The 15,113-nt window shown below is 39.8% G+C and overlaps 1 protein-coding gene across 2 annotated transcripts in view; it reads right to left on the bottom strand.

Annotated features, from left to right (window-relative positions):
• Positions 1-15,113, bottom strand: part of EGFR (epidermal growth factor receptor) — a 144,718-nt gene that overhangs the window by 20,485 nt on the left and 109,120 nt on the right. For both annotated transcript variants that reach the window (XM_072327939.1, XM_072327941.1), the window contains exons 8-19: positions 14,525-14,641; positions 13,863-13,989; positions 13,690-13,763; positions 12,461-12,551; positions 11,795-11,994; positions 11,102-11,234; positions 9,340-9,439; positions 7,389-7,546; positions 3,636-3,671; positions 2,716-2,857; positions 1,545-1,667; positions 820-918 (exon numbers count right to left, since the gene is read on the bottom strand). In XM_072327939.1, the coding sequence (XP_072184040.1) occupies positions 820-918; positions 1,545-1,667; positions 2,716-2,857; positions 3,636-3,671; positions 7,389-7,546; positions 9,340-9,439; positions 11,102-11,234; positions 11,795-11,994; positions 12,461-12,551; positions 13,690-13,763; positions 13,863-13,989; positions 14,525-14,641 (1,400 nt within the window). The remainder of the gene's footprint in view (positions 1-819; positions 919-1,544; positions 1,668-2,715; positions 2,858-3,635; positions 3,672-7,388; positions 7,547-9,339; positions 9,440-11,101; positions 11,235-11,794; positions 11,995-12,460; positions 12,552-13,689; positions 13,764-13,862; positions 13,990-14,524; positions 14,642-15,113) is intronic.

Here is a 15,113-nt window from a genome sequence, read left to right as displayed (position 1 = left end):
CTGAAGGCAGGATGCAGTACCACAGGCTTATTAACTAACCTTTCCTTCACTATACAGGAATTTGACACAGTTCAGTTTGTGAAAACTGTATTGTGCTCCCTATCACTGTGAAGAGTGAAAGGCCCATGCAGGAGGAAATCAGCCTATCCTGGATGCACTGGAGCAGTAATGGAATCCATGTGAGTCTGGGACTTGGGAAAGCATGAGACTAGCCTAGGGGCAAAGGGTGTGTGCTGCTCGTGTCTTGTCCAATGGCTCGGGGGAAACAAGTGTTTCTCCCCATGGGATAATGCTAGGAAGCTGGTTCCAGAAGTCCAGAGACAAAATCTGGTAGATAATTTCCAGACCGTATTTTCTCATATTGCTTAGCCATGGCTGTCAGCAGCTCCTGGGGACCTGGCAAGGACTAACTGAGATCTCAGTCATCTCAGAACTGTTGATCTTTTTCCCTCTGAAAGCATGTGAAAAATAGTGCCCCATACCCTTTTCCTGTTTTGTGAAGTCATAAGTTTTATCTGAGTAAGAAAGTAAAATTCTCAAGACTCTTTCAGGAAGTGAGATAAGTTTTCACTTTTTGTGGCTGAGAAACTAGACTGCTGGGAAATTTTCTTTATGGATTAACAGTTAACTTATTCCTTTATAACAAAGCAACAACATGATGACAATCTGTAATGTCAGGATTCAAAACATTTTATATGAAGAATTATGCTTGGGATGTTAAGTATTTCTTGCCAGACAAAGTTCTGAAATCCCTTTAGCTGCTAAAGGGGAAAATCCACAGTCCACTGTCAGCTTGGCAAAACAAATACAAACACTTACATCAAGTATTTCCTTGTTGGCTTTTGGCGATGTAGCCTCTCTCAATTCTTTAATAGCAACAGGAATTTTAACCTTTTCTCCTTCTGGGATCCAAAGTCCCTACCAAAAAGGAGTACAAAGAATTACTCAGTTCTTATGTCTAACAGGTTAATTATCACAATTATGTACATATTTTACATCTTCTGAGTAGACTTAAATATTCTGAGCAATGGGAAGGCAAAGCAAACAGCAAAAATTTGACAAGCAATATGCAAAAAGTCCTTAAGTCTTGTGGATATTAGAAGAATCCTGTCAGTGGAATAACATTTAATTTTCTGTTACTTCTACCATGTTTTTTTGAAAAAATATTCAAAAAAACCCACGTTAATTATTTGCATGAATAGCCCAAGACATTCATAAGGAATACCTTGCTTGGATACAAATCTAATTAATTAGCACATCATGGCAATTTGCAATAGCAAAACCTTGCATCTTCCAGCTTATAAATCACTGATTCAGCAATATAGATTCAGTAACACACACACACACAAAATCCCATGTTATCAAATTAGTAAGTCAATTAATAACAATTTTAATAGTAACTCTGCCAGTTTAACACATACAGGCTATGAAAGCTAGTGAAAAATTTTACAACAGTAACTTTATCTCTCAATTCATGCTTTGTTCAGGTGGCTTTTCCATATGGGATCAAGACAAAGAGGGGAAGAGAAACATTGTGATCTTACCTTATAAACAGTGCCAAAAGCTCCAGAGCCCAAAACTTTGACCTTTTTAAATTCTGTTTCCTTTAAAATTCTCAGGTGGGCCTGGTTTGGTGCCTCCCCACTGGGTGTCAGTGGTTCGACAAGCTGATGCAGACAGAAGAACAAGGCTTTAGGATACAGGTAGGAGTACAGCAAGCAGCACAGTTTGAGAAGGAAATTAATCCTACATTTAAAATAATGAAGATATTATTCCAGTTGAAGTTTATGTGAGGGAAATTCTGCTCTGACTTACATCAATAAATATCTAGAGTTGTTCCAAATTTGAAAGATAAAATAAATCAAAATAAGCTCCACTACACCATTTCTGTTTACTGAAATTGAGTGGAACAGCAGCTGCTATTTTGAAGGAAAATGAAGGAATACTGCTGTTCAAATGAAGACCTGGACATAAAAGACTTAAAAAATATGGCATGAAGAACAGTTCAGTTACCACAGATCTTACATGAGATTATTTTTTTCAACTTGCATATAAATTATAAAAATGTTTTAAGTAATGTACAAGAACCACCTGCAACCTTTCAGGTTTGCTCTTGTTTAATTAGATGAAATTCCCTTGGTACTGGAGGTAGCTCTCACAGACCACAGAGTCTAAAAACAACAATTTAAACTGTAAACACAATTATTTTATAAATTGAAAAGGAAAAGTTGAATTGACTGTTAAAATTTGATATAAGCCTTGTTGTATACAGTAGCAGAAATATTTAGCCTTTTTTTTTTTTTTTTTTATACATAAGTCAATTCTTTCCATTTATTGATTTTCTTTTGTTGCCACTTGGCCTTCTGGGAGAAACAACTCAGTGCTCAGGGTTTACATGGCAAGATTGCACAGATCAGCAAACATATTACACATCACCCCTTAGGCAGAGTCTTTCCCCCGAGTAGAAATTCTTGGTGATTGCCGCTGAGATTTATACATCTAAATCCCTAAGGTTTTGGAAAATTATATCCACAGAGATCAGGCTTAAGATTAAATGAGAAGGTGTTAGGCACCCACTGTCTCTTCTCCAATGAGTGTGGCAGATGCCATGGCAGCCAAGCCATGGGTTTATTGAATTACAAGGCAGATCCATGGTGGTCCAGCTTCTTTGCCCTCAGGAAAGTAGCCTGTCCTAGATGTGTTTGCGGTGCTCACCTCCCTCTCTTGCAGCAGCCTGCGCAGGGTGCGCTTCCGCACAATGTGACGTCGCCGCAAGTAAAGGCCAATGCCCAGACCAACCACAACCAGGCACAGGAGACCTCCAACAACACCAGCTGCAATGGATGGAGTTTTGGATCTGCCAGGCACCAGGGATGCAGGAAGAGAAGAAAATGCTTGCGTGTGTGATTTAAGAAAAATCTATAGAGATTGCATACACATTTTTGATTTTTGATTGGACATCTTCCTAGAACAATTTGACATTTCAAGAGTCTTGAACAACTGTATTTTTAAGTTTCTCACCCAGTGGTTGTGTTTATTGATCACAAGGAAACAGTGGAAAATCGAAAGAACTGAGCTGATATGAGACCGTCTGTACTTCTACTGTGCTTAGCAGTGGAGGAGAAATCCCTCACTTAGTCAGAGAAACCTGTTGACTTGACACATGAGCAAGATAGGAGGACAAACAATTCAAAATAAGATCTCCTGAGGAGAATGCATGGAGGGGTTAGAGATGCAGGGATTCCAGCCCCCAGGTTCTCTGCAATTACTTCCCTATAATGCAGGGAATTAACCATATCAATTCTAAACATCTCTTTCTGCCTCTAGACCATTACTCTTTCTTTTTCCAGCTTCCTTCTTTTCCTTTCCAGTATCAGAAGCCAGGTCTCACCTTGATCTTCCTTTTGAAAAGCTAAGCAAAACTTGTTCTGCTTTTGGAATCTTGTGCCAGTAGGAGTAGTACTTAACTACTCAGTTATTTTTATAGTTTTAAGACTGTCACTTCATCATAAGAATCTGATGCAGGACTTTACCAAGCTTCAGCCTCAACATTACAGCATCCAGCAGACACTGCAGAATGTAAACACACATGCATTCTTTCAAGCTCTGTTAACTGTAACAGATGGAATACTCACCCATTTGGACATCCTTCAAGACCTGGTCCTTTGCACCTGTGAAAACAAACGAGTGCTTCTAACATATTAGCTCTGATATACCTACTCTTGTAACTCCAACTAAGAAGAGTGATACTGTTGAAAATTTTATGTTTCAGAGCAGTACAAGTATCAACATAGGTATTTATAATAATCACATACTCTAACAAACATGACACAATGGCCCTGCTCCAGATCCTTTTACACAGAGGCATAATTATGCTGTATAATCATTATAAGGAATATTTTAAAACATCTTTTTACGTGTTAGAATGGGGAGAGAACACAGATACACAGAATTCAAATGGACTTGGATTCTTTGTTTTTCTATTTCTAATATATATCTGTGGTTTCTACATGTTCTATCCACCAGCTTCAAAACAACTGATCAGCTTGCTTATACTCAGAGGCCACAGAAAATAAACAGACATGGAGACAGCTGTGTGATAGCTAGTGTGCTATCAGCAGTGCTCTGGCTCTGTGTGGGCATTGGTGCTAGCAAAGAAGAGCTCAAGGTTGACTAAAGAGAAATACAGGATGGCAGAAAGCTACAAGGAAATGCACAGCTGCAGAACCTCCTGTAGTATCCCAGTGTCCTGAGAAGCTAAAGATTCCCATTTCCAAACTTTCTATTACAAAGGAAAGCTTCAGTAGCAGATACATGTTTTCATCAGAAAACAGGATTTGACAGCACTCCCTTTGGCTATAGTGTCCATGATATTTTTCTTTCAGAATTCAAGATCTTATACTACTGGAAATGTAAAAAAGTATGTCAGCTATCCAAAGAGCCAGAAACTCTGCTCATTCTCCCTGCACTTGAATTTAAAATATCCAAAATTCATTTTGGCAGCTTGATGCAAAAAACAACATGGGTGAAAACACAATGACTGCATTCACATTGTGTTCTAACAGACTGGAGGGGCACTGTGTATTCCCTAAGTGCTACTGGGCTACAAGATCTCTTCATAGCGAACTGTGCTCTTCATAGGAACTGTGGTCTTTGTGGTGTCTACTAAGGAAGGAGAGCATTACAGAGGGGACTACATCATCTCTGAAAAACAGAGTACAGCTAGGAGAGAGTTTGGTTTGTGGTATCTGCTCTCTATGCTGACCTAAGGTCCATCATACCAAAGCAGCTACGGAGGAGGTCATGCAGGGGTTAAGGAGTAAACCTGCACCAGGAAAAGTGCTCGGAGTTCCCTTTTATTTAGAAGAGGAAATGGAAAAAAATTCAAACTGGCAGATGGAACTGAAGGTTTTATTTCACTGACTGTCCTAGGTCTAGGGGGGCATGGAGGGGAAGAAACTACTCATTTTATTGTGCTTTTGTTTATTTGTTTGGTTTCATTTCTCTGATCTTCCCCCATGTATTTGACTTGTTTTGAGGTCAACACAGTGCTCCAAGACCCAGCATCTGGAAGGTCTTGTGAGTTCACTTGTCTCCCATGCAAGAACATGCATCTTGGTGTCCTGGACATACTGGAAGTACTGTGCATACTGGTTCCTGGATCCTGGGATTCCTCTCTGTTAGCATTTCCTGTCTGCCTACAGCTTGTTTTGTTTGCTTAATCATATAACTAAACAAAGTGAAGCTGCACATGCAGAGCAGATCGACCAGTTTGCCTATGGTCACAGGAGATGTATCTCTCCTCACAACAGCTTTGGGCATTTAAAAGAAAACTGAACCCAATATCTCAGCCTATCAGACTCTATCAGTCACCTGGATGTGAATTTCTATATGCTAATGAACAAAGCATGTGCAACTTTTCCTGTTAGGTATATGAAATTAAAAACTCTTGCATTTTTCCTGAATATGACCACAGTCCTTCAACTTAATTCTTTCTAAAAATTCTGTTTTTCATGTTACCTTTTTATGGCAAGGCCTGCATGCACTTCCTAACAACAACAAAAATGCACTTCCTTACACCAAAAAAAATAGTACCTGAAGTATGAGATATGACTGACCAGTTATTTTTCTAGGCCAGAAAGTCCAGAAAGTGGAGAGAGGAGAGGTGTAGATTTTTATCTGTGCTCTTATTTTAAGAAAAGTATTTCTCACACAAATCCATAAATATTTTGTCTAATGGGATAAAGTTAAAAGGTGCTTGGGGAGAAAAATGATAGATCAGTGTATGCTTTTCAAATCCCATGTAATTTTCTGATTCATTTCACAAGTCAAAGAAGAAAAAAAGCCTATGACACAGATCTATCTAAGACTAAATATAACTGTCTTTCTTAATGTGTAATTTTATGATGACACCCAACACAAGTAACCCATGTTTTAAGGAATCTAAATCTTTTTTTTTTTTTTTTTTTTTTTTTTTTTTTTCTTTCCATTCTTGAATCATTTTTCTTCACCTCACAGAAAATAAAATGAGAAATGTCATCTTGTGTTATAAACTTCCTCAAGATCTTCTGGCTATATTGGATGGAATATAGCAGCAGTTGTAGTCTCTGAAATATTTCTCCACTTTTTAGAAAAACTGTGCTGTGTACAGTCCCTGAAAGTATTATATCCTGAACTCAACATTACCTCTTTCTATGTAAATATTCCTTGTCCTGGTTCAGACGCAAGTCCATCAAGATCTTAACAACTTTCTCCTCAACCCACAGATCCTAATTTGATGTAATGCAGAGACTCTGCTATGATTTATGGTCTTTCAGAAGGTTCTCATGTTTTAACAGCCTAAATACTTCACAATCACAAAAGAACTGGAAAGCCATTGAGCTTTTCAAAGCCTTACAAAAATTTTCCTCTGGCTTTCTTTTTTCATTAAACTTTAGAACATGACAGAGGCATTGAGTTTGCACTGCGCAGCTGCAAGCTTCTTTATCAGACCCCTGGCCGCCTTCTCACCCACCCCTAAAATCCCCTGTTATTTAACACAAGGACTAGTAAGGCACAGCATTAGTGGAGCCTCTGGAGGCAGGACTCATCATCTAGTCTACAATTGTGCTGTCCCCCGTTCTTCCACTTCCCTGGAAGTGGCTAATTTTGATTCTCATACTCTAGGAGGAGTCACATGAGAAAACCAGATGCCTCAACATGGAGCAGAATAATCAAGCCAGTGTGTTTTGTTAGTTGCTGGATATATGAACTGGGTAATTCCAGGGCTTTTGGGACAACTCTTTCATGGAGCATATATTCTTAGCGGTACCACAGGCAGAGCAGAAGGAGGCTGGTGTACAAAATCCCCAAACAGTCATAGGAAAAAAAGGGGAGAAGAACTCTGGGATGTGCCAGTTTGTGGAAAGAAAAAGGGAAAGAAAATCACAGTGGTACATCCACTGCCCCCACTGGAATTTCCCTCCTAAAAAATCAAAGGTTTTGGGGAAAAAGGTGCCCCAGGAACTCAGCATGCACCAGATATCGCTGATGCTCCTCCCAAAAACAGAGGACCTTGTGCCCAGCCAGGTGGGAAAAAAAAAAAAAAAAAAAAAAAAAAGTGCACCACTAGTATGGAAGTTCTGTAAAATACCAGAAAATAAGCAAACAATCCTGTTTTAAATGATCTAGAGCCTTCTGTGTAAAGAAGTGCAACTGAACTTTTCCTATTTACAAAGTCCACTGCACTTTGCTTACATTATCTGTGTATGTCTGACCTCTTTCACTTCCTGCTATTTTTTGTTCTTGGTGTTTTGAAATGGGACCGGTCAGGGAGGGAGAAAGTCTGAAGCAAACTGTTCCTCTGCTTTTCACTTTTTTCTCTCCATTCAGAATGAGGTTTTACTCACCCTCGTGTACAGTTTGGATGGCAGAGCTGGCAAACAGCATTGGCATCTGCATACTTCCAGACAAGGGTATCATTCTCACCCAACACCCCTGCAGGGCAGGTCTTCACACAGTGGGGACCATCTATAAAATGGGCACACTTCACACAGTGATCTGGGCCCTGCAAAGAAGGAAAAAACCAGCTCATCTATGATTTCCTTACACTGCTTACACTTCAGGAAGAAACATAGAACATAAATATCTGTGCACTCAACTGTGGAACATTTTCAGCATTTGGTGCTTTCATTACCTGTCTACCTGAAATACTTAAAAGTTTTTGCTCTTGTAAAATGGACTGTACAAAGGGCAATACCTGGTGTTTAAACCTAAAGTTTCATCAAGTTTGGATTGTTGCTGTGTGGTTCCTGCTGCTCTTTTTTCCTGCCCTCTGCCTGATGGGAAAGCTCACATTTTTCATTTAAAATAGGGAATAATTTAATGACACCCCGTTAAGTGATAAGTTGAAAAGCAGAGGGCCAGGCTGTTTCTTGCTGCATTCTACCATCACAAGATTTTAAATGATGGAGCTGGCTCTGCTTATCTCTCTCTGAAGTACTGGCTGCAAATCACTATTTTCCTGGTTTCTCTGTGTTTCAAGAAGTACAGGAAATGGAAACTACCCAAGGGTGCCATGCATTTTCAACTTTGAATAGCATTCCATTTGTGTTTAAAGGCAATGCCTCTGGCCATTTTTGGCAAAACTGTTTTTACCCAGACTGTAAAAGCACCTGGAAGGCTGTAAGTATTTTAAATCGGGGAAAACAGTAGTTCTGAGTCAAATAAGGGCTAAAATATTTGACTAATTACTAGATACTGGAACAAGGGGTGGTCACCACCTGAAGTGGTTTATAATGTTAATGACCCTTAGGTCATGGTGGTCTGTACTGGAAGGGAGGATGGAAATAGTTCACCTTGCTGAGCAGTCACTCCTCAGACTAGTGGGCAAGGGTCAAATACAGAAGCTGCAGGAGATGACAAGAGGTGTTTTAAAGAAACAGGTGATTTGATTTCAGTTAGTGAGAAAGGTTCAGTGAGACAGAGGAGGATTAAGGAGAATTACAGGTTTATTATTAAGACATGAATTTTATCTGATTAAAATCGAATTATTTTTCACAGTTGCTAAACTGAACATTTTACAACAGATATGAGTATTCTAAAAATTAAAGAAAATGAGAAAGATTCGTGACTGAATGGCAAGACTGCACTGTTTTGACTTTTGTAAAAGTATTTTGTGTAAGTATGAACACGTATATAACTGTATAAAGTAAGAAAATCCAATCATTTTGTTTTGATTGCTTTTCTTTTATCATACTTTATGCCTGCAACTACTTTGACATTGGCTATAAACTTTAACCTAATTAGTTAAAAACAGCTTGAAGTAAAAACTGCATCCTGGCTATTTTTCAGTAAATCCAGATTTAAATTGATTAAAATCTCAATTGAGTAAATCTCAATTTTAACAGGTCTTTTCAAGCTACAGTATTTATCCACTATTTTAACAACTCTTTTCCTGTAAGGAAGTGTAATCTGTTCATGCTAACTTGGCTGTTCAATAACTACACATTCCCAAATTACTATGTTTTCACTTAAATTGTTTCTTTTTTTGTGTGTCTGTTTGGCTTTTTTTTTTTTTTTTTTTTTTTTTTTTTTTTTTTTTTCACAAGACACAAGAAAGACCGTACGGTACCTGTGACTATGATGCTATGTGGATAACACATGTAATAGTGGCAAAACACATCCTAAAGTTTTCTCTCCTGTTTTTTTCTCCCCCCAAAACAGATCTTGCTCTCTATTTTTTCCCCTCTCCCCCACCTCTGCCTGACTGTGGCAAAAGGTACACAGGAATTCAAGAACATCTCATTATACTGAACTACAGCCCAAGGTACTGGTTTGCTAAGCCATGTCTATCCTTACAGGTCCAGTGCAGGTTGCGTTGTGTGCAGTGGAGTTCTCTACCAGACACTCTGAGTGGCAGGGGAGGCATTTGGAGTCTCTTTCAAACTCACGTGGCTCCCTGGAATAAAAGAAAAAAGAGGAATAATAAAAGCCCAGCTAATCAGTGGGGATTAAAATTTGTTGGTCTCTCTACCTCCTGGCTTTTCCAGCTTGAATCCATTGGGATGATTGTCCTGACACAGGGGGAGGTGTAGGGACCATCTTGTCTAATGTCAGTACACCAGGGGCACTTTCTCAGCTCAATGGAGAGGTAAGGGAAAGGGAAATTTGGATGGCAGTGGAACACATGGCACTCAAAGACACATACTACAAATGAATTTACTTTCCATTTTAAGCTAATGACACAGAATATTATCAAAGGTTTCCAGAGACTTTTAAATGACAGTGGTACAAAGAGATCAGTAAAATAATTTCAAATGTTTCTAAAGCTTTAAATAATAATTAGGAAAGTTAAAGAGCAATGCTCTGATAATTAAATTCATGCTCAATGAATCACTAAAATATGAAAGCTGGGAGCAGATGGTATCAATAGCAATATAGCTGTTCTAATTCAAGTAATAGTGTTATTAATTAAACAACATCTACATGTCGTAGAACACAAAAAATGCCCAGATCTGCCCTTCAGGTCATAAAAGTTGCTGGAAGGAATTCACTTATGAAAAAGACAGCTGCTGAATGGCAAGCTGACAGACAAATCATCATGGGCATGAACATCCTGTCAAGCTCTTTTTTAACACTTAGGATTTCAGTAAGAAACAACGGCAGAAGTGTTTACACCAACTAATTTATGGATGACAAAGCATTCGTCTATTGCACATTACTGAAGATCAGCATATTTTTTGGTGCTAGCCATGCTTTCCCTGCCTACATCACCTGCTGAACTGACTGAAAAAAAACCAAACAGCTACAGCCCTGATGCAAAGACACTGATATGCTTTCCTTGACCCATGAAAAACTGAAGCAATATTTTTGCCTGAAATTACTGCGCCCAGTTCTCTGCAGATGAAGCCTATTTTTCCCTTAACTGCAACACTGCATATTGGAGATGCAAGTTACTCACCTGGCTGGTGAGCAGGATCCCCCTATCCACCCCAGGGTACCCTCTGCTGTTGCTGTTAACTACATCCCTGAAGTGAGAATCATGTCTATTCCCAACCTGTGCTACTTGATCTAATGAAACACAATGTAGTTCAGCAAATCCAATATGCTGAGCATGAGAACCTTTGCAGCAAGGAAGCCTACTGGGGAAGGCGGGGGGGGGGGGGGGGGGCATGGCTGTGTTTTTACAACTGCCTCTGTGGTTGGTGATGGCAACTACTTTTGACTCTTGCCTGATGCGCTTAACATGACAGACACAGACTGGGGTTTAAAATTTGTCTACACCATTTGGGAAGGAAAGGTAATGCTTAACCTTCTTGATAGCTTCCCAGCAGGCCTGATGCTCAGGAGCAGTGGGTATGAGCAATGCTGGACCTGAATTTTTCCCCATGCCTGAAAAATTCCCTGATATTTTATTTTATTTTATTTTATTTTATTTTATTTTATTTTATTTTATTTTATTTTATTTTATTTTATTTTTTTATGTGGGGGGGTACAGTGCTCAGGCCACTCTCAGGTGTGCTCTGCCACACCAGTGAAATCTGAAGACCCTATGTTTTGCTCACTTCCTAGCCATGTACACTCTAAAACCAAAACCCCTGTGTGCCTGCAGGCCCCTTACCCTTGCAGGATGTTGCACTGTTTCACACATTCCTTCTGGCGACTGAAAAACCTGCAGGAAAAGCAGTGGAAGGGCCCTGGGCCCCAGCAGCCCACATCTGAGCACAGCGGGTCACACACATGCCTGTCAGCAGCTGAGAAAAGAGAAGCCATAAACTTCAGGGCAAGAGAATAGCAAATAACTTCATCCTGACAGTCAATTTTTTTTCAACGTATTCCAAAGCAGACACAAATGACCCTAGTAGAAGTGGATTAATCACAGTTTTCCTAATTCCCAAAGCTTGACTTCTGGACTTTATTTTTGGAGCAAATTCTGGCCTTTCAAAATTCAAATGAGATCCATTGTGACCATGTACCAGACTTAAGTAAAGCAAAACCAGTACCAGAGGAGATACATTCCCAATATGTAGCAAATTCACATTCTGGAAAGAGAAATAATTAGACTTTGGTCCAGGGACCATTGCTGAGTAATTAACTTTGTAAAATAAGCCTGATGTCTAGAGCTGGCTTCTGTGTCTGTCACTATGTCTATAACAGGGTGTACGATCACTATTAAGCCCACATCTCCTGTGGGACCAACTCCACTTTTCCCTCACTGTCTTCAATAAAGCAGTATCGCTGATGAATTTTGCATCAAATTACTCTTCCATTTCACTATGAGCTTTTGCAAGGGCAGGAAAACAGACTGACTTACTACAATCATTTTTATTTCTGTTCTGTATAATTTTTGTTTTCTGACTCTGAGTAGCAAACAAGCTGCGCCAGTTCATGGTGTCAGCGTAGCAGAGGTTCTTGTTCTTCATAATGGCAATGTCTCCATCACTTATTTCTTTGAGGGAGCGCAGCCCCAAGGACTGGATTTTCAAGTTAACAACAGCAAGGGAATACTGGCCACTGAAATGAAGACGGACAAAAAGAAGACATGGTTAAAAAAAAAAATAAAAAAATTAGTAATCAGGATTGTACTTGGAGCATTTATCTTTTGGTACATATTGCTGTGCAATCATTTTTTTCTAATGGGAATTTTAAACTAAATCCAGCAGGACATACTTACTGCATCAGATGAATAATGTGTAAGGATAGCAGTAACTATTTTGTTGCTGGTCCACAAAGTCATTCTTCCACTTGAGGCAAGTTCAAGTGGGTGCTGGATGCAGGTTCTAACAACAGTACAGAGCTGTGGATTTAATCTTACTGTACTGCTATCAAAATGGTGCTCGGCACCTTTCAGGCTATTTCCTGTTTTGCATGAATTTTGTGACCCCCATGTATCCCAGTACTAGGCACCCTGGTATGCTCAGATAAATGCAGTTCTCAACAGAGCTCCTTTTACAAGGAGCCTGGCATGTCATTTACTTACTGCTGCTTGGTTCGGCCTCGGATAATCTCCAGATTTTCAAAAGCGTAGAGATCAGTAGCATTATCAGGCCAGGCCTGAATCAACAAAAATCCTGAAATGAAGAGAAGAGGATTAAATAAAAATAATAATAATGCAAACACAGTCAGTATTGGAGGTGAAATGTCCTTCTTGAGATTCTGTTGTGCCAGGAGAAGGCACTCGTGCTTTCCACGTGCTTTTCTGAGAATCTCAAAATTAAACACGACATTTTAGTGATATTTGTAAACACTGATTTGTAAACAGTTTACTTTTTAGCCCACCATAAGGCTCAGGAGCACCAGAGAACAGTGTGTCAGGGGCAGTGCATCTGCCTCGCTGAGCTGCCTTGATACAAGAATACCCTGTTTGAGGGGCTGTGGGCTCCCCTGCACAATGAGGAGGCACTGTCCTGTCCCCTTTGTGAGTTGCCCTTTAGTAAGAGAAGTAAGCATAAAGCAGGAGTGCCACAGAACTGTCAGCAATTCAGAGTGCATTTGCTATGACATGCAAATTTTTCTGTTCAGGTGAAATACTCTGTAGAAGTGAAAGAATCTGGGAAATTGCACACTGCTGTATGAAACTCTGAGGTTAGTCACTGCTACCCTGAGGGCAAAAAGACAGATAAAGAAGATAAAGTGGACCTGGAGTCATGGACTCCAACATTACATCGGTTTTATAACTGGATGTACAAAATTACTTTCAAGTTGTAAGATCGCAGTTGAGCACTCTCGTACTTTGTGGCTCTTGGCCACTTAGTGCTCATCTCCGGGCAGGGCTCTTTGGGCTGGGGAGGGTGTCTTCACATGTCTCCATGAGGATGATGCAAGAGAGTGAGCATTGTTCCCTAAGGAATTGCAGAAAGGATTTCCACAAAGAGAAACACTGGCTATTTTTACCCAGAGTGGAGTGCCTCTGAATCACCACACTTATTGGGTAGCTGAGAATTACTTCTACTTTTAGTCTTCAGTAGGGCTGACAATTCAGCAGGAAGGATGATCTGGAAAAACCACACACCTTGAATGGGAGGCAGGGTGGGTGTAACACTGGCAATGTGCTGCTGACTGCCAGTGTGAGCACTGACCCTGAAGCTCAGGGACAGAAACCATCTGCTTGCGCTTCCACTCAATGACTTTGGGAACTTTCTTCTTCTTGCTTTATGTTTTTGGCAGTACCACTCAGACAACATCTCGTGCTTAACACATGTCACTGACCTGATATTTCTTTGACTGTTCTGAAGACATCCAGCTTCTTAGGGTCAAGGGGTAGTGTCTTTGTGAAAGCATCCCTGAAACAAATAGAAAGAGGTATTGAGAGAAGAATGAATCAGCCTGAATTTCTCCCTAGACCCTCTCTTCTAGTTCTCAATGATCAGCAGGAAACTCACCCTAGAAATGCAACAGGAAGAATGCTGACATCCCCATTGATCTTCGTACAGTTTTTGAAGGAGTCAATGTTTGTGGCATTTATGGATAGAATCCCTTTAAGTTCACCTATTCCAATGCCATTGCACACTGTTAAAATAGGGACGCAAAAGTTTGGTAGAGAGAAGCATCATCACACATAAGGAAATACATACAAAAATCCTGATGTTCAAAAAAGCACTCCCACTTGGACAGTTCTACCACTGTAAGATCAGTTTCATAAATCTGCTTTTCAGATATCACCAAGGGAAAAACACTTCTCTCTTGCATAGCTGTGCAGTCCTGGTCCTAGCATCTCTGCATATACTCTCTGACATGTGCCTTCTCTTGGTCACATTTTCATTTTATTCCTGTCGATGAGACACTGAGAAGGATAACTAAAAGAGGCTGATGTGTAGGATACACATTAAGTGCAGTTTATCTGTGTGAGTGTACTTGCAGCATATCCCTGCTGAAGCATGCTCTTCTAACATGCTTCCTAAGAAAACAGCCTGTCAAAACTTCAAGCTATCAGTTGATATGTGTATTGAATTTGCAATTTGAGGGCTAAATTCAGTTCAAAACTCCATGTATTTAATCATCAATCAACTCAAAGCCTTACTGTTTCACACCATGATTTTTATACCTTTGCTGCATAGCCCATCACACTTTTTACACTTCCGAACACCATTTTCTTCCACTTCATAAGTATCAGTATTGCATGAGCGAACGCAGGAGCCGTGATCTGTCACCACATAGTTGTCTGGAAAAACAAGGATAACAGAGAACAATGAAAAACAAGAGAGATGCAGTGGGGGTGATAAAGGTACTTCAATACTAGGAAAAATAAGGTTTTTTGAACTTTGGCCATGCATGAAACATAGACATTAATTATTAATTTTCACATCCTTTGAATGTAGACAGACATAGAGTGCTATTGTAATTTTGTAATGGAGGAGAATAATCACAGAAGAGTAAAACAACATTGCGAAAGTCAGACTGCAGCAGTGTTGTTATATGAATCAATACACAGCCCTTTTGAACCCTCACTTTCACACACACTTCCAGGCTAAAGGCAATGATGAACCTCAAAAAGGGATAGCAGGTCTATATCTGAACCCTCTTGAGTCTTGTTTGTCTAAAAGACCAGGGTCATGGAAAACCTTGAAAGAGAGAAAGTGTCTGCAAAGGAAACAATGATCACAGGACTTATCAAAGAGTGTTTAAACCAATGA

The sequence above is a fragment of the Excalfactoria chinensis genome, chromosome 2 (genome assembly GCF_039878825.1).
Source record: "Excalfactoria chinensis isolate bCotChi1 chromosome 2, bCotChi1.hap2, whole genome shotgun sequence".
NCBI lineage: Eukaryota > Metazoa > Chordata > Aves > Galliformes > Phasianidae > Excalfactoria > Excalfactoria chinensis.
This window is presented reverse-complemented; position numbering and strand designations above follow the sequence as displayed.